Raw genomic sequence first — 23,887 nt, 5'->3', positions numbered from 1 at the left:
AGATACTGGAGAATCTTTCTTTCCCTGACCTGTTTGGCTTGCAAATTGATGAATAGGTGCTACCTTCAGATGAAGAATAGGAACTTAAGTCATTCAGTAGTCAAAATTTCAAATAGTGGGACAAAAGATGATCCAAGTCTGAAAAAAGAAGGGGGAACCCATGGGAACGCTGGCAGCAAGCCAGTAAGAAAAGAAATGAGCATATATTCTCTATTGGTAACTTTGGTAATGTCACTAGGGGAAACTTGGCCACTGACAACCATTTTGAATTTCTGAAATTACAGTAGATTAAGTGTAGATAAAACAGCACTTTTAAGAACCAGCACCTATAAGAAAGCCTTGTGTTTGGGTAGGCACAATACCGGGTATTAAAAGCTACCAACCTTCTAGTCTACCTTTTCCAACTGGAGAAACATCCATCAATTCATTACTCATGCTACAGTTCCGCTCCATGTTTCAGCAAATGGCATCCTTCAGTTACAGTAATTTTACTAGAAGTCTTCTCTTCAGATGTAACTGATAACATCCCAAGCTTAAGTCTGTGTAGCTAGAGCTGCTCTCTGCATTAGCAGCCTGGAAATGCTGCAAGATCTCCTTTCAGAACTGACACCGTTACTGATACAGAACATAATGTACTGTCAGAACTGGCTAGTCTTAACACCAGTGCTTCCCTTCAGCATGTTACAGAACAAGCCATGCCAACCTTCTGTAACTTGGGCACCAGGGAAGCACGTACAAAGCTTCTGCCTCTGGAAAAGCTTTGATCCATACTTCACAGCACACCACCAGAAGTCACTGTCAACAAGAATTACACTCACCTGGTAGGCGACCACCCTGAACATGAAGATGGTTTTCATCAGGGAAACAGTGCTTGTCATGTGAGGCTTATACCTTTTGCTGTAGGTGTGCTGGCTCCTGCCACTTCTCCAAACACAGGAAACTCAGCTGCAGAATCTGCAGGGAGGTGGGGGGCCATGTTCATATTCTCCCACTTAAAAAAAAAATTGCACCAGCACCTGTACAGTTAGTACAGCTTAAGAAACCAGAGGACGTCATTATTGAGGAGTTAGTACTGCCAACTTCTGATCTCCGCTTCTCTAGGTGTCCAGCTCTGGCAGTGCTGACAAAGGTGATTGTCTCGAGTTTTCATCGTCCCTCAGATATGGAGAAAGCTGTGTGAACAGTATGAAATCTGAATTTTACCTATTATTACTAAACCCCAGATGCCTTCTGGCACTGTGGGACTATGCGCGGTCCTACAGCACCAATAAATGTTGGTTCCACAAAGTCAAAACATTATGTGTGCTGGTAGAAGTTTTTAGCAAGAAAAAGTGTTTATAAAAGGTCCTTACTCTGAAGGAGAGAAGGAAACAGGACAGTGATTCCATGCTAATCACCCTTGCATTCAATTTGTGAAGTAAAATTCAGATTTATGAGGTGTTGACCAGAGTAGCAGTTTTTCCCTTATTGACAGGATCAGGCAAATCCCATTTCAGAAGTTTTCAGAACCTTGTTCAGTGCTACTAGAACAGATGACCATCAGGCCTCTGGAAAAACTCCCATTTTCTCCCACTGGACCACAGCTTCCAGTAAGTTCTTTAAATACTAGTTCTATGGGCACAAAAGACAAACAACTTGTTTTAACCTTCTCCTGTTTGAGAAACTTCACACTTTTTTCTGTTCAGAATATGCAGAAACAACTGTTCTGCTTTAGTATTTCAGCTGCTTTAGCTTTTTGCTCTTGTTGTTACAGTGTTATCCACTGCTCCGTTATTTACAGTTGTTATCCACTGCTCCGTTATCATTAATGCTCACAAGCTGGCATTTGTACAAATGCTTTTTTATTGTTTTAACAGAACCAGAGAAAGGTTGAAAACATTAGACTATACAATACATTTTGGTTTATAAACAAAGTTTTATAGTGGTAAAACATTTCTAAGTGACATTCATGGTCTTTTTCAAATTTTTGCTGCATTTCAGGTCCGAAGACCAGTAGTGTTCAAAAATGCAGTAATTGCATAAGGTAGACAAGTATCTTAGCTTCTACAAAACAGTTCAAGAACTTAGAGCAAACATTCTGGAAGAAGATCAAAGGCAACCATGATTCATAACTTTCCTGCAAACATTCCTCAATAAACAAAAAGTGATCTTTGGCATAAACAATTATGTATTAAAGGCATTAGTAATATTGCATTAATATCAGTCAAGCAACTAAACAGTGATAATAAAAAAAAAGTCACAGAGAAGCCTGAACTGGGGAGGAAGAAATGTGAGGAGCATTGAAAAGTAATACAGGAAGACTATTTAGAAAATCCCTTAAAAATAACCCCTACCTATTCAGTGTTATTCACTATTAAATAGAAATTACTAACTTACAATTATGTTAAAGATCTGGTATAAACCAACCAAATGCAAGACGTTCAGGTTAAGGCTCTGGCACCCCTTCCTTCCTCCTCCTGTTGCAGGTAATCGCAGGAAGAGAATACTAAGGAAAGATCTTAAGTACCATGTATTCATAATACCCAGACACAAGGAGTGAATTCAAGACGAACACATGCTTTCTCTTGCTAAGGTCAGTTTGAGGCAGATGTATTATAATCAGTTTAACTTCCCTTTTTAGATAACAGTGCAATGAAGGGGGGGTGGAGGGGAAAGAGTCCAAGTGTGGAGTAACTGTTGCAGACAGGTAAAGGACAGCTGACTATATTGTGTGTCTCTTTCTTCAAGGTGTTAAGACTGAGCAGTTTTTCCACAAGGGCACTTCCATTGAAGGTGGTTTGATCATGCAACAATTTTCAGCAAATTAAGAGGGCATCATGAGGTCAGTGCTTATCAGGGCAGAAGTCTGCAAGTGTTCCTTGCAAATGTAGAGACTCATTCTAAAACAGTAATTCTCCTTTCTGTCAAATGCCAAAAGAAACTGGAACAATTAAATTTTTATATATATAAAATATATATATATATGAAGGCATGTTCAATTATGGAAGGATAAAAGCATCACAAGTCTATTTTAGTAAGGGGGGGGGGGTTGTGTGGTTTTTATTCTTGTGCTTTTGTTTGGGTTTCTTTAAAGATACAGTAACACTTTGTTCAATTCACTATTGCTTGAACTTGAAAAAAGATTTTCAGCCTCCAAACTCAAAACCAGTAAAAATATCCTAGTATGTTTAGCATTAGGAAACATTGTTTGCTGGTAACCATCAGACTACCTAAAAAGGGTTTCATGTCCCTGCAGTGCTTGGGTTTCAGAAAGCTTATGCATTGTTGGAAACAAGGGCAGTGAGGCAAAAGGTCTTTAACTGAGCAGCTTTACCTTTTAATTTCCACCTTGAGTGGCTGGAACAACGTTAGATGGAGGGAAGAGTTAAAAAAAAAGAATAATTGCGTGTGCTCATTTGATTTTCAAAAGGAAAGAGCCAGCATGTGGCATTTTCTGGTCCTGGACATGCAGCTAGCTTAAGAGAACCAGGATTTTTTCAGCTCAATATATTACTGAATTAAGCAAGAAGGAAAGAGTTCCACGATTTAAGGTCTCCAGCCATAAGTCTCAAGCTGGAACAGTGTGCCACTAACATTCACTGCAAAGCATTTCAGTACAGTACAAGAGTTCTGGAATGCCTACCTACAGGGTGACAGGAAGGTGACAAAGACAGCTCCAGTTTTTGTTAAAGTACTGTTGCCAGGCAAAAATCAAAAGCAAAAAAATATTATTTCAGACATGGAATTTTAATCCTCAGTTTATAACTGTTCTGCTGCTCCTCCCTCCCCACTTTTAATTAAAAACCCCACACCTTCCATCATTTCTGCATGGCTTAAGAACAGTCAGCTAAAACCCCACTGAAAAGTTGAATATTTCTGTATCAATGATTGTCCCTAAAAAACTGCCAAGTAACCAATAGTGTCCTAGACTCTCAACACAAGCTTAAAGTAAGGTCCATGTTTTATATCATCACATGGAAACTACTGGAATATACAGTGCATAAATGAAATGTGCTTCTGGGATTACAGAATTCATGAAAAGAAGCTTCAAAAGCAAAACAAATAAAGGATAAGAACTGTCTATTGTCAGAAGCAATTTTGAGGTGTTCGGTATCAAATGCGTTCCAAAGACATTTCAAATGCATTCTCTTATAATTCATACCCTTAGAATGGGGCATTAGCATAAGGTAATCTTAAGCTCATGTATACAGCACCTTTTGCTGTTAATATATCTCTTCTGTTTCCAAAAAAAAGGCATTTTATGTTACAGAAAACAATACTTATGTGGCAAGTGTTTACTGATACCATGGGGTCTTTCTGACCCAGCGAAGAGTGAATCCAGCATCTGTTCTTATCTTAATGGATGCTGCTTCAGCTTCTCTCACAGTTTCCTTCACAGACTGCATGAGATTCTGAGCATTATGAACCAACATCTCAGTTGCCTGTCAAGAAAAGAAAAATTTCCAATGTATTAGTAAATACCATGTTCAGGACAGTAGCACGGAAACCCGTTATGCACAAGGACTCCCAGGACAAGCATCTTAAGTCAGTTTATTGCTGACTTAAACTATGACAGAGTAAATGAAACAACTAACCTCTGGAAACCAGCAAGTGTTATCTGGACTCAAAACAAGACTTCCTATTTCTCACTGTATATTTGTGCAAAATCTAAATAAAAGTTTAGTGTCTCAAAGTAGAATAATCCCTCTCAGAAGCCAATACTGCAGGATTTCAACTGAAAACATGCATTTAGAAGCTACCGGAACTGCACAAGTACTGAAGATGATGTTGGGAGAAGACATTTTCACTACAATCCACCAGATGGTGTTACTACTCCTCCAATGTCAAACCTGCCGTCTTTGTAGAAGCAAGTTCTTTCATTAGCTCGCTTTTTACTGTTAAATCAAGGAAATTAACTAGTTGTTCATACAAAAATTTGAACCAGAGTAGCTTTTTGGCTTGGGAAGGATTGATGTTCCTCCATTAAACTGTAGCTTTTCAGCCAGAAACCAAGGTGCTATACTAAAATTATCATCACTAAACAGCTGAGGTAAGCTTCCAAACATCAAGTTCCCAGAACACATCTGATATTACATGTTGTATATTTTTCCCCATAAAACTGGTCAACAATTCCACACTACCATCAATTTTTACACCTCTTACCTGTTCCGACTCTTCATCGCTGATATTAGTTCTGCCCAGCATGGTAGCTTTGACAGTGGAGAGAATTTTCAGTTGTGTACTAATGGTTGGGATTCGCTCACAGACCTAAAGAATGGGGATAAAAAAAAACCACTTCACATTGCAAACTAAACAAATACATTATCTATTGTTTTTTTCAAATAAACTTTTTAATTTTGTTTTACTATTAGATAAGGAATAAGCATAGAGGGGATCTTATAACCTTCAAGACTTTCTGGCAAATATGGGTAGGATACTTGAATCTTATTTTACTTGCTTTGGGCATTTCTGGGGTGGAGGCAACATTTTTCTGTTCTGCCAGATATTCCTAAAGGATCTACTTGGTTAGGAATGGGATGATGTCTATTCGGCTGAGACTGAAAAACTAAGGAGTGTTGTATTTCTGCTGCTATTCTTTGATACCAAGGAATGAGTAGATGAACTACAAAGCGACGCAGCCTTAGGACAGACCAGTGTTCATAGCACAGTATTTTTCAACATATCTTTGGACACTAGCATCTTCCACTCACCTGTAAACAAATCGTGACTTTACAGAATATATATGGCCATGGGATCTAAAAACAGACATAGAACTTGACAAAACTTTGTAAGCCAAGGAAAGATTCACGTGATTTACTGCCACAACTCCTGTGCTCACTCACACCGAAACACAGAAGGAAAAGAAAAAAGAAAAAAAAAGTATTTGAGGCATTTACAAGTTAAGACATTACCTGCAAGAGGTTTGTTCTAATGCGCTTGTCAGTGCACTGCTTTGCCACCTCTTTGGCTAATCGAGTGACTTCATCTGATGCCTTGGCAATATCCTTTGCACACTGAATAAGGGCACGCTTGTTTCCACTACCTCCTCTCACCAGGCGCGACATCTCTGCCATTAGCAGTGCCATTCGTTTAGCAGCAGCAATGATGTCATTACCCTGAAGAGAATAACATAAGTTAGTGTTCATGCCAGGACAGAAGCTTCACAGAAGTCACGACTGAATAGTAGTCTACATTTTGGTAGCAACCCTTTCAAGAAGTTAGGGATAGAAGAGCCATTTGTGAACACAGAAGAGATTTCTTCAAGGAACAGGGAAAATCTGTATTAATTGTATGTTTCTGACATTTTTCTTCCTAACACTCAGGAAGAAAGTTTGCTTCAAAACTGGAAAAGAAGTGGTAAAGAAAAGCGTTAGTTTGTCCATGGAATAAGTTACTGCTCTGCTGGCTAGGTTTTAAGATAAAGCACGTTATTAGCATTTGAAATTCCAGATTTCCCAAAAAAGGCTTTTGTTTTTTTAAATTAAAAGAAGTGTGCTAAATAGCTTGTTAAACCAAATAGCGTTAATTAAGTTAAATAGTGTAGTTGTAACAGTTGAGCATAAAATTTTCAGTGGCATCTGAAAGTGAAGTTGTTAAAGCATCAGCTATGCTGCTATAATGCTAGAGGATAAATGGAAAAGAATCTGTAACATACAAAACTCCTGTCACAGGTAATGTGGAAATGAGATGCAACTATTTTATTTTTTTTAAGTTATTCCTTGAAAATAAATCTTCCTTTTTGACAGAATCTCCCTCTTTAAAATAAAGCTTCCAGGAGAGAACCTGATAGTTCAAAAAAGAACCTAGTAATATTTCTTACATTAAAATCCGGGTTTCTTGTACATCAAAATTACATTCACAAAAATACTTGAGAAATATTTGAAACATGAATTAAGTATGGTCAAGCAAAATCACTTCTTATATACTGTTCTAGAGAGAAACCTAGTGCAAGAAAAAGTAGACCTAGATGATCAATTGTTAGTAGTCTGTTAGTATATTTAGATTCACCTTTGTAGACAAAGTTGTTAGACAAAAGTGAACTATTTGGTGCCATGAAGCATTCCTATTGTGTGGATGAAATATTAGCAGAGTGAGTTAACTATTAGCACACTCTTTCCTTGGTATAATTCCACAGTTAATGACCGATGAAGTTTGGAGCAAAGAGTACACAGTGAGAACCCAACTTAGCAAATGTATTCTCTATCCCTGTGCACATACTTCCATGACTCACTACTAGCAAATTCAAGAAGATATGCCAGATATTTTACAGATAGAGGTGACACAAAAAGCTGAACTATTCATTACCATGACCTAATAGCTAAACAGTTTGCTAGTATAACCAGTTAGGTTGCAAATGACATAACACAAAGCTTTTCCATGTTTTCATGTAGGAGGATCAAGAAATTAGGACCAGTGTCATTTACGAAGCCCTCTAACAAGTTATCCAAGCATCAGAATCTGAAAAGGACAAGAACATTTTTAAAGCCCTTTTTATTAAAATAGTTTAGTATATCTATCTATGTAAATATATACACACAGATACATATACAAACACACATACCCCCTAACCTTTGTTTGTTATGGGACACCAACCTTATTTTTTGCAGCATGCTATAAAAAGTGACCAGTCTTGCAAACATTTGTGCTTAGATAGAAGAGACAGGCTACTTGTGAATGTCTGAACCTCATGTTAGATTTCCACTGGTTTCATATAAACAGTCTCAATTCAGCAGCTAACAGCATTCAGTGCAGCTTCTTCATAAAAAGAATTCTCTCAAGACCAGCATTTGCAATACAGCCAAGTGCAAGCCAGCAGACAGTCAGTCCTCTTCGATAAACACTGCCATACAAAGCCATTCCTTGTTGGAAGGTATTTTAATTGATGGCATCAATGGAGGCAAAAGCACAATAGACATGTTAAATGACTTCTTGAATGCTGTATACTCTGCTGTATCTGGAAGTCATTAAGAAACCATTAACCATGGCTTCCCAGGTAGCCCAAATGAATGGAAAAAAGAATGGGGGGAGGGAAGACAACCCCTATTAAATTTGAAAACTGCCATAACAAAGAAGAACAGGCAGATGCAAAGGGAAAGGAAGCCTTTGAATATTAATAAGTGACTCAAATCAAGCTTCAAGCAGATCTAGCAAACCTGTGAAGCCACTCTCAGTCCTCAAAATAAAGTGCAGACACACTTATTCATTCAGAATGGCGGGGCCCAGCAGGGATCAAGAGTGATGCAAATGTGTCAGCGTTCCAAATGGCTGGATGCACATGGATCAGTCCCCGGGGAGACTCAGGAGTACCTTACTAGACCACTTGGTTGCTTCACGATGTAGAGACTGAGCAGCAGCCAGAATGGGCTGGTTAACCGGCTGATTGGTTGGCATTAACAGCAGCTCAGGCTCGTAATCATCTTCAATGTCAGAGGGGAGAGTGAATTCAACATCTGCATCATCCTCCTCATCTATATCTACATCAGCCTCAGCCGCTTCATTAATCACAGTCACATCAGGCTTTGCAGGTGGCAGCAAGGGTGGAGAAACGGGACAGTTAGTACAAGAAGCAGAATTTGGTAGAAGAGCATGAACTGAGCTGTTATAGTGACCAAAATATCCTCTTGGTCTCTCAGGATCGGACAATGCAGCTCTAGGATCAGGTCAGAGGGAAGAGGGGAAGGAATACAAGATTAGCAGAAGGAAACAAACATTTCACCTGTGAAAGAAGGTTATCAAAAATATTAAAAAGTTACAATTCAAAGATGCAGCAACATTTTTCATCTGAGCGTACAGCTTCTACAGACAGAAGCTGACTGGCAGAACAACATTTTTCTGGCAAGACAATGGTGAAACGAATGGATTGTCTGTTTCAATGAAAGCCGTTTTGACTGCATAGAAGCAGGCACAGCAGCTGACGACTGTGGTATTTGTGCCACTAGAAAGCTTTGTATGGAAGCCCATTCACATATATGTGATAAGAAGAGATAGCAGCAGGATCACAGAAAAACCACTGACACTGCTTTCTGTAGAGTAAAAAAAAAATAAGGCAGGACAAGAGACACTGTAGAAGTGAGTAATGAAGTACCGCAGATAACACAGAAAAGAGCAAAATTGGGCTATGAAAAGTGGAGGTGATAATGAATGTTATGAATGCTGTGAATATTACAGTTCTTATAGACTGAAACAGAATTGGTAGAATAAGAGGATTATGAAGCATATGATACTGTTTTGCTACAATATGCTGTATCATTACCTTCAAAAAAAAAAAAGGAATCAAATATATTGTGTTAGGATAGATCACAAGGAACAGGTAAGTGGTATAACAATACAGGCATTTACAATACAGCAGTATTTCAATACAAAAACATTCTACAAGTTTGCTAACTGTATTTCTTTGACTAAAGCCAAGTGTGATAGAAGTCAAACCATTCTTACCAAAAACTATACATTTCCAACTGTTTTGCTTAAAATACAGCCTTTTATACAAATAACTTCTACACCAATGAAAATACACAGAGGTTTTGGAAGGAAGTTGTAACTTTTATATACTTCCAAATCAACTCATCTTCAAAGACAACTTCTATTTAAGTCTTAATCTAATGAAAAGTTTCCAAATATCCCTCATTCTCTGTTTTAACCAAATGAGGGGGAAAGGCAGGGAAAGCTAAAGCAATAGACAGTGTTCAGTTTGTGCTCCATGAGAAAAAAGGAGTACATAAAAGCCCAGAATCCACTCAGTGAAGAGGAGTTTGTGTGAAGAAGGAGAAAAATCAAATCAATTTTACATTTTACAAGAATGAAGAACATTGCTCACCCCGCCATAAGCATCCCCTGGTAAAGTACCAGTAGACTAACTTAATTAGGTGAAAAAGCAGAAGACAGTTGACACAGTCTATTGTGATTTAGTATGAGCAAGACCTTATATTTCTGTCTTTCCAGATCTAACCCATATTCCTCAGTAGCACTGTTCATCGATCCCTCTTCCACCCAGTAAGTGACTTCAGAGACTACAAAAATGTTTTAAATAGTTCTTCCCCCAAAACATACTGTCAAAATAACTGTACTCTTATGGCTAAAACGGGACTGCTAAAAAGAATTACAAGGACAAATACTAGGCTAACTTACTGGTTTGTTGGTCTCAAATTAAAGAAACGACAATTAAAATAGTGTTTTATCATCTAAAGACACTAAGCTTAGATCCCTCACAATCAGCAAGGAGTTTTAAGGTCTGCTGCTTGGCTTTGATAAATATTTTAACAGTTGCACTATTTAATTTAGAATGTATATAGTATATATAGGTAATTCAGTATGTACAGGTTCAGTAGTAAAAGCGTTTTGTTACCTATTGTGTGTTGTTTAGTTACCCATTTTGGAATTCAAACATCAAAACACATTTAGGAAGCTGAAATTAAGGCTTTTGGCCTCAAAACTACCTTCTGAGATGAGTAATACATTCCGCTACTATCTCTTTAGTAATACAAATATGTATTTGGTATATCTAGAAGTATGGGGAAAAGAGAGCTTTTCATTTTATGGAAGAGACACTCAAACAGATTTGAAGAACTTCGCTTGTATTTTATCTGTATTTCCAAAATGGATGTTCCTTAAGAACAAAGCACTGAAGTTGATTCTGTAAGCTATTGAAGTTTATCTTCTCATTCACCATCTAATTTGGTGGAGAAAAAAAGGTGGAGATTTTAAAAGCCAAATTCTGACCTTTAATTTATACCTGCAGAAGCCTAAATCTCAGAAGTTCTTACTCAGTTGCTGCCAGAGGAAAAACGTAGCTTTTTGAGGGGAAAGGAAAAAAAATTATATTAGCCTTTGTACGAATGACGAGTTCACACTGCTTTGTCATAGCACTGAAATGGTAAGGAAATGAAGGATTTTGGCCTTGATAGCATGTGACTCACTACAAAAAAGAATGAGACCAGGCCATCTATATACAGTCACTTTCCCAATCATAAATGCACCAGATTAACTGCAAAGTAACTCGCAGCTCCTTCCAGAATTAAAACAAACCAGCTCATGATTCCTGCAGCTGGCATCTGCAACATCCATACAGACCTTTCAAAGTCACTTAAATATAGCAATCAGCTTGCCAGCCTAAAAAGACATAAGTATTAGTGGCTCTCTAGGCAATACTAGCATCAAGGATCACAAACAGCTTAACATACGAGGCATATTTGTGTTTAGAGGTATGTTAATAAAGCATTCTAGCAATCCTGAGTATTAGAACAGTTGACCCTAGTTCACTCCAAACTTGAAAGGGTTTCTAATTCCTCCTACGGCAGTGTTTTTACTTTTTGGTCTATAAAAGACTTTCTCTGTCATTGAGACAACTGACTTTGGACCAAATGCACTGATCCTAAAGAAAAATTAAAAATAAAAAATAACACGTAACTTCTTACCTTGCTAGACCATTTCCGGGCTTCATCATGCAGCTGCCTAGCAGCCATCATCATGGGCTGATTAATAGCTTCTCCTGCTTTCTGCTCTGGAAATTCTTCATCCTTTTCTTCAGGTGGTGGTGGTCTGGGAGGAGGAACCTCACCTTCTGGAAGTGGTGGTTTTGGAGGAGCAAGCTCATCAGTCAGCTAAGAAAGGCAAAAAATCTTATTGAGTGCAATGAAACAGTACACAGATTGAGTAAAGGATGGTGTCATGGCAAGACGTGATTTCATGACCTCATGCCTTTTTCCAGTTTTTCAAGAAATATTATGTTTTAATCTCTTCTTTTGAAAGCTGAATTGGTATTTTTGAGACTTAAGGTTACTTGTATGTATGGCTGGCCAGACAATGCATTTTATTTCTAAGGAATGAAAATATACTCGATTAATTTCAGTGTGCATTCCATATGTCGGTGACAACTGTGTATTGTATTACAAACTATGCTGCACTTACATGAAGCTGCTCAAGGTCAGGAGGAGGAGGGGGAAAATCTGGTTCCTGAGGCTGGAAGGCTTCTCTGACTTTGGCCACAGCTCCCAGAATTCTGTATCCAGAATCCAAGAAACTCTTCTGCAAACCTGAACAAAAAAATCCCATTACCAGTTTAATAGCATTCTGTAACATTTAGAACTGCAACACTGCCCCAAAAAATTACTTCTATAATGTGCTATGCCAAGTACACTTATATCTGTGAAAAACAGATGTTTAAAAACTACCAAATTGTTTACAGTGGATTTACGTTTGAAATTAGTGTCATATGCTACATGCATAAAGCAAAGCCCAGGCTAAGTAATAGTTGCTATCAGTAGCCAAAGTAATTCCCAAAACAACTTCTAGAATAAAAGAAATTATGTAATATTTTGTTATATAAAGTAGTACTACTGACAACTAGTAACAAATACTTGTAACAAAGATTATGAAATCACATAATAAACTAGAATGCTGAATCCTTTTCCCTTGAACATGCCAAAGGTCTTTGATTGCATTTTAAAAGAGCAGGATTCAGCAGTTAGTGGTGTGACCTTAATTTCACCACTCTGGGATTTAAGTGTACACAATATTTGCATAAAAGGGGGTACACAGCCGTACAAGACAAAACGAGCACTACTTCACATCATCTTCAGCCAATAAAAAATACATTTGAAATCAGCTGACTGAATCCTTACCAGGGTCAGAAATGTTTCCTGCCACAGCTTTAGCATCCATTACCATTGGTGATATAGTTTTGCTTAGCTCATCAGAGGCTACTTTAACAGCCTCCCGGAATTTGGGGTCTTCTGAATTTTCAACTTCCCGTTTTGCTACCAGTAGGATGCGGTTTGCTCGTCTAGCAATGCTGGTGGCACCAGCTACCAGCATCTGAGGTTGCATATTGGCCATTGCAACTTTACATTTATCAAGATCTTTCTTAATAGCCTCTTCTGATGCATCCAACAGAGATTTAGTGTCAATGGCTTCATCCACCAACCCTAAAATAAAAGTTAAACACATTAATATTCTAGTTTCATCTGTGGAAAGGGACATTTGGTATTCCAGAGACTGTTCACAACCAGAAAAGTTAGTATTTCCAAACTTGGGGGGGGCAGAACACAATGACGACAACACAGACACAGACAGAAGGGGGCATGGAAATCAGACCAAATGTATTACTACAGTTTTACTTCTGATTATGTGGTACCTCTATCACAGTAACCATGGTCAAGCTTGCTCCCACTAATGACATCCCAAGTTCTTACTCACCTACCGTGGAATGTTGCTTGAGTTAAGAACAGGCTCACACAGTATATGCAGCAGAGATTCCTTCCTCCCACCAAAATTCTTTAAGCATGTTCAGTACTTTTTGTACCTCTCCCTTTTATTCAAAAGGAAATATCCCTCTGGCTGTGCTATTACTTAAGGGTGATATATAGTGACAAGGCAGTAAGATTTAAAATACCCACAATTTAATTATGAGGATGGAGAAGGAGGTAGTACACAGTCAGGAGATTAGCAGACCAGCACAAAGAATCTGCACTTTGGAAGGACTGAAACATTTTAAGTGTTTCGGCAAGATTCAGTAGATCAGTAGCTTTGTTTTATTCACTGCTTTAATCAAGCTGTTACATCATTTTGAACGTGTTTTCTTACCCTCATTTAATTATCTGTCCTCATTCAACATGCCAAGATTATGCAGAAAAAAACCCTCAAGTTGCTACAGTGATATACTGCTAGAATAGCAATCACAATAAAAAGTAATAGTATTGTTTTTCCCCACAAAAGAACTAAAGCTGAATTTGCTCCCCTACATATCAAAATTAACATTCATGAAGCAAGCTATTTTGCTTACGCTGTAACATACACAGATTTCTGAAGACAAGAGACCACATTCCCACTTCTCCTCTTTTTTTCATCAGTTGTTACTGTTACACATGTTTCATCAATCCAAACAGAATGGGGGAAAAAAAAAAATCTATACCAGCTAGTTAGCCACAAATATAATCTTCAACAGAAATTCCTGCTTTACCTGTCATTTTTTCTACATTATCAATCCATTGGTTTTTCATAGTCTCAAAATGTTCATAAGCAGCTTGATTTCCAGGATTTCTCAGGAGGATACGAGCAGCTGATACTACCTGCCAATAGAAAACATTTTAAATTATGGAAGTATCAGTATATAACGACATCACACATATTCTTGAAAATGCATTTGTTTTTTCAGGACTGGATGTGTAGCCCCTTATTTGGAATACTAGTTCATTAATTCTAGTTCAACATCTAGCTGCTTGAAGATTTACAATGCTTCTGGAATTTGTTGACATAAATACTTCTTTTCTGCAACTTCAATTACATGGTAATATATCTTAAAAACAGTTCTTGAAAGCACTAAAGTACAATACTTACTACACTACCAAAACTTTAGGTGGAAGCTTAATTTGGAAAAAAAAAAAAGATTAAAGAGTGTTTTTTCCACTTACATATTTTACTAAGCCTCAAAGTAATTTTGTTTCAAGGGTAAGTCACTAACACTTGTGTCCAGAAGTTGAAGAATAAGACATGTCATTTAATCAGTTTATTCTACTTGGTATCATGCACACAAATATTTGTCATTCCCCTTTTAAGAGTGTCAGCACTATGTTCCTTGCTGGTATTAACATCATTCTCTGAGAACAGAAGCATAAAGAACATTCCACAGAAGTCATCCCCAGCCCTTTTAATAGCCTTTCGACACTAAGGAAGCAAACCTGTGGGGTAAGTTCCCTTGCTGATTTCACTGTTGCCTGAATGCCCTCCACAGTAGTTTTGTTTGCAGTTCCAACTGCAGCTGCTTTTTCTGCTGTAGCTCCCAGTCTAGCAGCATGGTTTTCAAAGTTTGCTGCTCTTTCATCAAACACCTAGTTGTCAGAAGAGAAAAACCATTAAAAGAGCCTAACTTTCCTAATAGAATACACAATTTCTTCAAAGCATCAAATATCAGGGACACTTTCATAACATCCAAACTTCATTCATCTCCTGACAGAATGCAAGAGGACACAAAAGCTTTGAAGCTGTTTTATTTTTTTTCATCTTTACATTACTGGACTTTCTTCTTTACTAACTCATTTGGGCAACAAAGGATACTACCACACTTTATAGCTTTGAGGTATTAAGTACACTAATTCCTGATGACTACTGTTGTAACAAATACTGTGTTAAAGCTATTTTAGCTCATACATTAATCTTTAAACCCATAATCCAAAAGGAAATATATTTGGAAGATAAATATGTGTTTTTACCCTAAAAAATAAAGCTTCATATTTGAAAAAAATTCCCTCCTTCCATAGTCCTTAATTATTCAAGGCACAGAATACTTTGACAAAAAGCTCTCCTGTCATAAAGCTAAATTCCCCAAGGCCTTGGAAATAATTTTTATCATGTTCAAATCAACTAGTCAAACAGAGCTGCCAGACACAGAGTTTTAGATAATTCATATGCAGCCAGTTGGTTTGAGGTACAGGAAACTATCTAGCAAGAGAATAGGTTAAATCTGTTAATCAATCTTGGCATGAATTTGACTATTTTAATCAACTTATATAATGTTGAGATATACAGTCCACTAACTAGTGTGTCAGTGATTTTTGCACAAGAATTTTTAGCATGCTGAAGGCAATGTGGTAAGAACATCAGAATGAGAAATCTTTGCCATTTATTGAAGTCCAGGGCAATACAGTTTCCAGGGATACACAGCACAATGTGCAATATCCTCGAGTCCAGAGAAATTTGCATGGCAATCATTACGCTGTCAGAATTAATAAGCATGTATCACAAGCTTAAGAAAAAAATATCAATTTGATTTTCAAAATACTGATTAATTTTTCAAAATACCAATTCAGGCAAAATTAAACAAAAACTGAAGCTTCACATAGGAAAAAGACACCTGGGTATACTTGCCTCATCTCTATTGGGAGCATCAGAGGGAGCAGTGGCTGCTACTGCTAACAATTTAATAGGAGTTGTGGTGTCACTAAAGACATCAGAAACCTCCTGGGTCATTGCCTCTTGCATCCGTGTTTTAAGATCCTGAAAAAAAAGGAAAATTGTAAGTATATGATACAGGAATATTAAGTTTGTAGGGATTCAAATCTCATAAAACCTCTTTTGAAAAAAAAAAAAGCAATCCCATTACAATCGCAGCCATTAAGGTAAAATGATCTTAAAAGCATGATCAATGAACCACCTTTTAAATAATTTGAAATACAAGAAGCTTACATACCGCTCCTTGAAGCAGCATCAGAAGCTATGAACAGCACAATTTGAGACCTTGCCCCTCAAGTTTGCAATACTAGCATACTTTTTTTTTTTAAATGAGACTTCGATTTTTCTTCTAAATTGTTCATTTGGAATTAATCCCTATGGCATGATATCAAGGCCTTCATAAAAAGTTTGCTTTAAGCATCTCAGCTAAAACAACAGGATTTTGCTGCACTTTTGTTTCTGTTGATGCCTCCCACACACAAGCACTTCATCAGAGGAGCATTCAGCATATCATGTTTCACTGCACAAGAGCAAATTTTTACCTTTAGTGAATCCTGAAGCTGAGCAGCAATTGCCCTGGCCTGAGGAGATTCTCCCTCCCCTCTTGCTGCAAGGTCAGCTAGCTGAGCAGCTAGTTGGTCTACACGGTCACATTTGGCAAGCAAGTCTTGACGATAAGGTCCCATCATGACATTGGCTAAACGACGACCTTCTGCAACCAGACCACGAATTGCTGCCTGACCTACAGTGGAAGATGTCATGTTGCATTAACATACAGTGGAACAAAAAATTGAAAGCGTAGATCAGATGCACCATGAAGTAAGTGACACTTCAGAATTCCTGGGCTTTTAAGAACACCCTTATGTAGTGGAAAGTATCTTGTGCAGTTTATCATTGAGTAATTGCAATTCAAACCCATAGAGGAATTCAACTCTCACCAGTTTCTTTTTGCTTATTATAGCAACTCTGGCTAGAGGCGCATCCTTTTTAACTAGGGTGGTCTGACAAAAGTTAAACATTACAGCTGTCAGAAACTCCTACGTAACTAATCTGTTGACTCCAATAGAAAGCACTTGCAAATTCCAAGTACTGCAATTCATCTCCACATCATTACAAGTCATTAGAAGATGAGCAGTAAGAGGGGGACAAAAGCCAAGTAGAAAACAAATGAAAAAGCAGAATACCCTCTCCCAGGATTCCAGAAATCATGGGTAAGAAGTGTCAAGTGTCCAGGATGGGGAGGGGGCAACACCTTACAAAGCCTCCACAGTGTGTTGAAAGTTTTTCTGTAAAAAAATTTATTTTTAGCGTGGGTGATTTCCTTCATTCGCTTACAGAAGCTTCCTGTTCTTTCACAAAAATATGCTCCCCTGTTCTTTCAATAACACAATAGTAGTATTCCTTTAAAAGAAGTCATCATATATTAAGTCCTTTAAAGACCTACTGAAGAATCATTTTAACCAAGTGCTAACACACAAGTAATCCAAGTTCATGATCAAGCTCAAAATTACTTAGAAGGAAGTTGTCACATGACCTGACTATCCAAGAATCACTCAGCACTGCCATCATCATTTTAGAAAGCTTATTAGTGTAGCCAAGTTTGCTGCTGTTGGAATGTTCCAAGATGTTTTTTAATTGTTGTTTTGCATAAGTCAAGTGCAGCCAAGCAAGTACACTTCGCATACCAGTTTAGTATTTCAAAACATCTTGCCTAGTTTGTACCTGCCAATTACAATTACTTAGCCATTACTTAACTAGGATAATTCATAATATGACTGCATGTAAAAATTTGTAGCAGCTAACACTACTGAAGCAGCTCATGTGTTTATAAAATAAAATACACTTTCTGCCTTGTTACTTCAAAATTCACTTCATGTTGAAGCACTACCCTGGGATAACTGCAAACACAAAGTTATTTCTCACATGGTGCATACTGCAGAGAACACTAAAGTATTTTCACGTTATTGTAGCACTGAAAATATTAGGCCAAATTCTACCAGAAGTGCTGTCCAGACTGAAGACAGCACATACCCAATTTATATTCTTAATACACCTTTCCTATAAGCAACCTGCCAAGTGCCTATGCAAGTGAAAGACATTTGAATTTTAAAAAATTGTACAGTGACTTCAAGCTACAGAATTTTTTTATTAAACTAGAAACATTAGTTACAGGACATGCGACATCTTGCATCTCTACACACATTTTTGTCGTATGTATTGCTCCATCAATTGATTAAATTCTGTAGTATATAGCCAGTGTTGAGAAGCTTCAGTTCCTTCAGCAAGCTTTGAGTATGTATACAGGCCTCATGATTAACTACGCACATACAGGCTTCAAGTGGGATTTAAGTTACCTTTGTTTCTTTTCAAGTTACTTTTGTTTCTTTTCAACTAAAAAAAATAAAAATTAAGTTTAGTTTTTGTGTTTTTTGAGCCAACCACCTCACAGGTTATTGTGTTCAAGAGAAACATCAAGATTAGGAAGTTTTGGCAGTGGCTGAAAACCATCTACTGCCTACCTACCATCTACTGCCAAAGACCTACCTACTGCCACCTTAGTCATCTCATTCTGTGTGCAATTTGCTCACATCACGTCATTTGCATGTCAAAACATGGAACTCCACTATTCTGTTTAAAATATTGCATATAAATTTGCACTTCGGAAGTGTCCAAGCTATCAACATCACTAAATCTTTAATTCAAGGATTGGTTATTCACACAACAGAAGTTATCTTGACACACAGGGAAAGGCGTGAGAAAGAGAAATTAAAGGTTTGCAGTTATACTGCTTCTTATAAGGCATGTTTCCACTCATTGTTATCAGTTGCACTGCTCAGACTTAACTGCTATGGAAAAAACTACTGAATTCAGTTTTCAAGTTTCATCCACCTACTTGCAATAGCATCAGAAGCAGCTAAACAAGAAATTCTGAAATGGTTTACAATAAGCTCTCAGTAGAGCAAGGCCTGAACTATAATTATATGCTCGTCGATAGCATGCTTGGATTCTCAGATCACCTCTCTCTTTGATTAAGTAGCATTCCCCTCAGGTAACCCAGAAATCATACAAGAAGTGATATTTTTAGGTCAGATTTATGGATGTTTTTCTCCTCTCTGAAGGACTCAATTTGCTGGAGTAGATGTAAATTCAAATTCAAGATACTATGTTGGCATGATAATAACAGCAACGAGTAGTCTAAAGTTTGTCTATTCTACAGCACACGTTCCCCTATCCTTCATCAAAACTGTTCTTTCAAGAAGACAAAGAGAATCATAGGCCAGCTTGATTCAATAATATCACAGCCAGGACTTGGCTCTAAACCTCCAGCCACAAACTGCAGGTCTCCACATCAGTGAAGAGATGTCATACAACCTCAGCATCTCACAAGCAGTAGTTTCAGTCATAAAAATTACTAATGAGTTTAACCATAAAACTCTGGGGGGAAGAGCACACAGAAACACTTACCTACTCCCCGATCAGCAACTGTAGGATTGTCTATCCACCTTTGAGCTTGCTCAATCTTGCCTTCCAAATGGACAGCTGCTTTAACTGGCCTAGTATTTGCTACAGCCCTGTTTGTTTTGGACTGCAAATTCTGAAGTGATGTAGCTATTTGCTTAGCCAACGCACGGGCCTCAGGAGAGTCACCTTTCCCACTAAGTATTAAAAAAAAGTATAGTCATACAAAGATCATTTACGGCTAGTCCCAAATTCAGCAGGAAGACACAACAAAAGGTACTTCGTCTTTTTAAATAAGGTTAAATTTGACACTTGAGTCTCAGAGCAAATAGTGCAGATCTGTCACCCGTAAATCCCCACCTCACACTTCTCTGCTGTGGTACCTGGATATTATGTATGTTCAACACAGCACTGAGGTTGGGGAAGACATGGTACTGTCATTGATAATACTGATGTATGACTTATTTCCCATACTCATGGCTGTTTTATGAGCAACCACAATAATGCCACACAGATTACAAGCAGAAAAGTAAGCAGCAACAGACTCAAGGCTATATATAAACTTGAAAAAAGGTAGCACATTAAGATCTGCAGTAGATAAATCTCAAGAAAAACTTGATATAAGTGTCTAATGAAGAAAGAAATGTATTCGTCTCCATATTGCAACTGGCCATTGATGAAAATCACCGTTTGTACAATAACTTCCTCCACTTCCATTCTCAAGCACCCTCTTTGCAAAACTGATATAGAAATATAATTTCTGAAAGTCTTATTTTTTTTATACAGTTTGCAGTTACAGCTTAGAACACTGACACTGGCTGAAGGGTAGACATCCTACCTTGCCATTTATTAAACAGCTTAGCAAAAAACAGTGATGACATTTGTCTTTATAAACAAACTTAAATTTCACATTATCTTTTTCCTTTGAAGTGCTTTGACAGTTCACTTTTGGCTTCAGTTTGCCTGTCAAATATTCCATAGCAGCAGAAAAATTATTTTCTACATAATACAACCCTAGTTTGTTTTGGGGTTGGGGGGGGGGGGGGGGGTTTTTGTGGGGGTTTTGGGGGGGGGGGGGTTGGGGTTTTTTGGGGTTTTTTTTTGTTTTGTTTTTTTTTTTTTTTTTGAGGAAGATAGTACAAGTTGGGCTTTGGGACAGAAATCATTAGACTGACACATTAAAAATAATACCATATTTTATAAATTAAATTTTTGTAAAGGATGTTAAAAATTTAGCTCCCGCCCCCCGGAACTGAGCAATTCCTCGCATTGAATTTTTACTAAAAGCAGGATTGAAACTCAGAAGTATAAGATGCCAATTCCCAGTTCTTGGAGGAAAATATATTCCCCAATTAATCATCAACATTCTGATTTTGCTCAGTACTTTGAACTGCAAATGGAAGTCATTCAAATAAATTAATGATGGTAAAACTAGTACATACTGTCGTCGCAGATCTGACAGCTTAGCTGTCAAAGCAGAGATCTCCCCCAAGGAACGAAGGATATCATCTCTTTCTTTAGGCTCCTCACATAATTCTGCAACTTTCCTTGCTTCAGCCATAATCCCCCGAATATGTTCTTCTCCTTCACTGCCCCCATTAGGATCTGCAAGCCAATTCTTAATAGAGAATTTGTATATGAGTCAAGATAAACAGTAATACTATTTCTACAGAGATTTTTAAACAGAAAGAAATACCAATACACCTTTCAATCTGTATTTAACAGAAAATACTTTTTAAAAGCAATTTCTGTTTATTAGATACCATGAAGTTGTTCTATTGTCTAGCAGATTTTCTGTTTTGAAAAAGATATCGAACTAGATGAAATCTACCCAAAGATTTTACATTCTCCCCCCAACATTTGCCAACAGTATTTTCAGAAGTAAAATTTAACTAGTGGCTTTAGAGACTCATCATCTGACTTTCAGAAAAAAAAATGAAAACAGATGCTCTTGTGCACAGTGTGGCACTCTTTACAAAGCTCTTCCTAAAAAGTCTCATTATCATTTCATTCAAAAAATATATATAATATTAATGTATATTTATCCATATATATAATTCTATACACACACACACATTTAGATAAGGTATATATAGAATGTTCATTATTTGACAACCGTCATCACTGAGTAATAAGCTGACTACTGAGGAAGATTAAAAGTTACAAAAATAAAAAGATCAACTAAAAGTAAAAGTAGTTTCATGAACATTTTTTTGCTTTCGTCATGAATATGAAGTTCTAAATCCTGAACTCCACTCCCAAAACAGAGCCCAAGGAAAGGCTCTGGTTTTACCCAGAGGGATAAAAGGGCTCTGGTTTTACCCAGAGATAAATCCGTGCAGTCTGAAACTCCCCTACTCTTTTCTTTAGTAAGATCAGTTTATGTCCCGATTTAGGGTGTTCCTTCATTCTAATTTCATACTTGAAATGTTTAGCAATACTAAGGAAATTATTTAAAAAGTGTCATAAGATACAGCAAAACTCAGAGCACCCTGTAAATTACTGAATTTAAGATTTTTCTTTGTAAAAGCAAGTATCCCCCCTATGTTCTTTCTAACGAGTAACTGCGTTGTGTTTGGAAACAACTACAATAGTTCAGTATAACAGCTCTAACAGCAGTAATGTAATCATGTTCTAAGTATTTATTATACCATTAGCAGTACCTGAGCAGCATCAATCTTCTTAGCAATTGCCTGCTTAGAGTTTGTCATGGCCTCCAATTTGCGAGCTGCATTCTCCACTTTTGCAGTGAGCAAATCCAGACCTTGTGACACCTGCTGTGCTTTCTGCATAGCCATGGGTGTAGCACCCTGTCCTCTGCCCAAGACAAAAGAAGAGCACCACAGATTCAGCTCAGGATTAAACAAAGCTCTTTTCTAATGAAGAGGCAACAAAAACTGTTTATGAGCATTCCCAACAATTATTGCAAGAGATACAGTATTTAATCAGGTTTTTTTTTTCCCCTCACCCTGGAAAAACAAAAATAACTGAGGAGGAACACCACAACAAGAAAAGTTTAAAACTAAGAGCATATTTTCCCCTTTCCAGAATTTAACATTTAGCATCCTCAGTAAAACAAACATTTTTTAAGTGTCACAAAGTAAGGCTATTTGAGGATACAGTTCAATTAAAGTACCCAGGGCAAGGCCTGTTATCTCCTCATTTATAGATTGTTGCAGGTCAGTCAGAACATGCAGGAGTTACGTCTCACCATACAGACTTGCTGTCCTCACTTAAGTAAGTGAAAATAAGATATCTTAGTTGCCTCAATCATGTCAACAAAGTAGATTGAAGGTTACGGGCTATTGGTAAGACTCTTCAAAGTGGTGAAAAGGGTGCTAGCAATACAAACTTACAGGGCTGTAGAAAATTTGCAGCTCTACCACTGTTTGTTCAACTGCTGAGGAGTTAAAAGTTGGATAGAAGGATTACTTCAAATACACATGCCTGAGAACATTAGTTTTGCATAAGAAATCTCATACTCCATTTCAAAATAGTCTGACTACTGGAAAGCTTTTTGAGCATACTAACTTTATCAAACTACTAACTTTAAAAAGACCATAGTAAGTGAAAGGATGACAAGCATGCTACTGAGATGCTGAGGTGTATTTACACAGTCAGGCCAGAGTCTCAAGGTATGTTTCTTCATACCTTATTTCTCACAGGCCGAATTGAAGTTATTTACGTATTAAACCAACATCTAAATGAACCATTTGTTAGTAAATCTTAGTCCTGTCTCTTCCTCCACCTTACCTCCAAAAATTTCACACAATACAAAGCTGACAGCAGCTGCTGCTTTACAAGAAGAATAAGAGTTTAGCCTAATTTCTAACACTGACAAAACCATTACAAAGAAGCTCTTGCATTCTCTCAGGTCATTCAGCTGGAAATCCAAGTGAAGAGAAACTAAAACCAGCTTCTCACCCACTACCACCATTATAGCTAATATGCATCACTTTAATGACAATATAACAATTGCTGAATTTTGGCCTTTTTAGCCTTTATATTGCAAAGTAACAACTCTTCAGGGAAATAAGTTATAGAACTATTCCAAGCTCATGTACATATCATTGCAACACTTCAGAGCCTAGCAGTTTATGGATTTAAAGTGATGGCAGGGACTTTGTTCTTAAGGTAACTCAAAAAACAGTTCTCCAATTAATTTGAATTTGCTCACTTCCTGCACTTCACTAGGGCCTTAAGTCAGAAGAGGCACTTATTTTACCTAAAAGTTCTTGGTTGGTTTTTTTCTTTTGTGGTTTTTTCTTTTGGCATAAACTCCTAACTTGCATTGCTTTTTCTGACAATTTGAAAGAGACATGAACATTTAGGAGAAAATTTTATACCACGAAACCATTACCTATCTCCCTAATGGATCGCAATGAATAGCTTTCTAGGGTTTCTGGGTGTGGTATTTTTGGGGGGTGGGGAGGAGTGTTACAACAAAATAAAGAAACCAATGTTAGAGCACTCTAGCTTAACAATTTACTACATTGATAAGAAGCTG

The 23,887-nt window shown here is 37.4% G+C and overlaps 1 protein-coding gene across 5 annotated transcripts in view; it reads right to left on the bottom strand.

The window, feature by feature from the left end:
* Positions 1-1,824: 1,824 nt before the first annotated feature.
* VCL (vinculin) overlaps positions 1,825-23,887 on the bottom strand; it is a 65,229-nt gene continuing 43,166 nt past the window's right edge. For 3 of the 5 annotated variants that reach the window (XM_030030953.2, XM_030030954.2, XM_030030955.2), the window contains exons 9-22: positions 22,044-22,197; positions 20,823-20,998; positions 19,387-19,577; positions 16,464-16,663; positions 15,838-15,966; positions 14,652-14,801; positions 13,934-14,042; positions 12,597-12,899; positions 11,884-12,008; positions 11,391-11,576; positions 8,287-8,496; positions 5,892-6,095; positions 5,143-5,247; positions 1,825-4,421 (exon numbers count right to left, since the gene is read on the bottom strand). In XM_030030953.2, coding sequence (XP_029886813.1) covers positions 4,275-4,421; positions 5,143-5,247; positions 5,892-6,095; positions 8,287-8,496; positions 11,391-11,576; positions 11,884-12,008; positions 12,597-12,899; positions 13,934-14,042; positions 14,652-14,801; positions 15,838-15,966; positions 16,464-16,663; positions 19,387-19,577; positions 20,823-20,998; positions 22,044-22,197 — 2,389 coding nt within the window. In that variant the 3' untranslated portion in view covers positions 1,825-4,274. The remainder of the gene's footprint in view (positions 4,422-5,142; positions 5,248-5,891; positions 6,096-8,286; positions 8,497-11,390; positions 11,577-11,883; positions 12,009-12,596; positions 12,900-13,933; positions 14,043-14,651; positions 14,802-15,837; positions 15,967-16,463; positions 16,664-19,386; positions 19,578-20,822; positions 20,999-22,043; positions 22,198-23,887) is intronic. The other 2 variants (XM_030030956.2, XM_030030957.2) reach the window with 1 other exon arrangement.

Source organism: Aquila chrysaetos, chromosome 11 (assembly GCF_900496995.4).
Source record: "Aquila chrysaetos chrysaetos chromosome 11, bAquChr1.4, whole genome shotgun sequence".
NCBI classification, from domain to species: Eukaryota; Metazoa; Chordata; class Aves; order Accipitriformes; family Accipitridae; genus Aquila; species Aquila chrysaetos.
This window is presented reverse-complemented; position numbering and strand designations above follow the sequence as displayed.